The 582-nt window shown below is 43.5% G+C and overlaps 1 protein-coding gene across 1 annotated transcript; it reads left to right on the top strand.

Moving 5' to 3' along the window:
* Positions 1 to 6: 6 nt before the first annotated feature.
* LOC110440689 lies at positions 7 to 576 on the top strand (the record flags this gene model as incomplete). Its single annotated transcript, XM_021483846.1, has 1 exon — positions 7 to 576. A coding segment is annotated over exon 1 (534 nt), but the record flags the coding sequence as incomplete, so codon positions are not given.
* Between the last annotated feature and the right edge of the window lie 6 nt (positions 577 to 582).

The following is a 582-nucleotide window of genomic DNA, read 5'->3' as shown; positions in this document are numbered from 1 at the left end:
GGTAGTGTTTCGATCAAGACCCCTTTCGTTGGTTACGAAACAATGTCCACTGCTTTTAGACATAATAGTTCACCAGAAAATCTCATTAGTCACCTTGAAATATCCTATCAACCAAACAAGAAGTTGGAATTGGATGTGACAGGATCTTTCGGAAACTCAGCTAACGGACAAGTCACAATCAAAACACCATTTGTTGGGTACGAGGAAACAACTGGTGCCTTCACTCAGACCCTTCGTTCAAACGGATATGAAGCTCACCTAGAAGCCGTATACAATCAGGTACAGCGACTGGAAATCGACCTAAGCGTATCTCCTAGTGAAGGACGTTTCGTTATTAGAACGCCATTTGCTGGATTCGCGGAAATCTCCACAGCGTACAACAATGTGTTGGCATCAGACAGTATAACCGGCCATGTCGAAGCTGCCTTCCGAGGACAGAAAATGGAGGTAGATGTTAGTTTATCTAACTCCAACGGAAAGATAACGATAAAGACTCCGTTGTCGGGATATGAAGAGATGTCTGCAGCTTTCACGCAACAACTAACAAACTCACGCTTTACTGGAAAGTTGGAAATTTCACCT

This window comes from Mizuhopecten yessoensis, unplaced genomic scaffold (assembly GCF_002113885.1).
Source record: "Mizuhopecten yessoensis strain PY_sf001 unplaced genomic scaffold, ASM211388v2 scaffold691519, whole genome shotgun sequence".
NCBI lineage: Eukaryota > Metazoa > Mollusca > Bivalvia > Pectinida > Pectinidae > Mizuhopecten > Mizuhopecten yessoensis.
The sequence above is the reverse complement of the archived record's forward strand: the minus strand, read 5'-3'. Positions and strand labels throughout refer to the sequence as shown.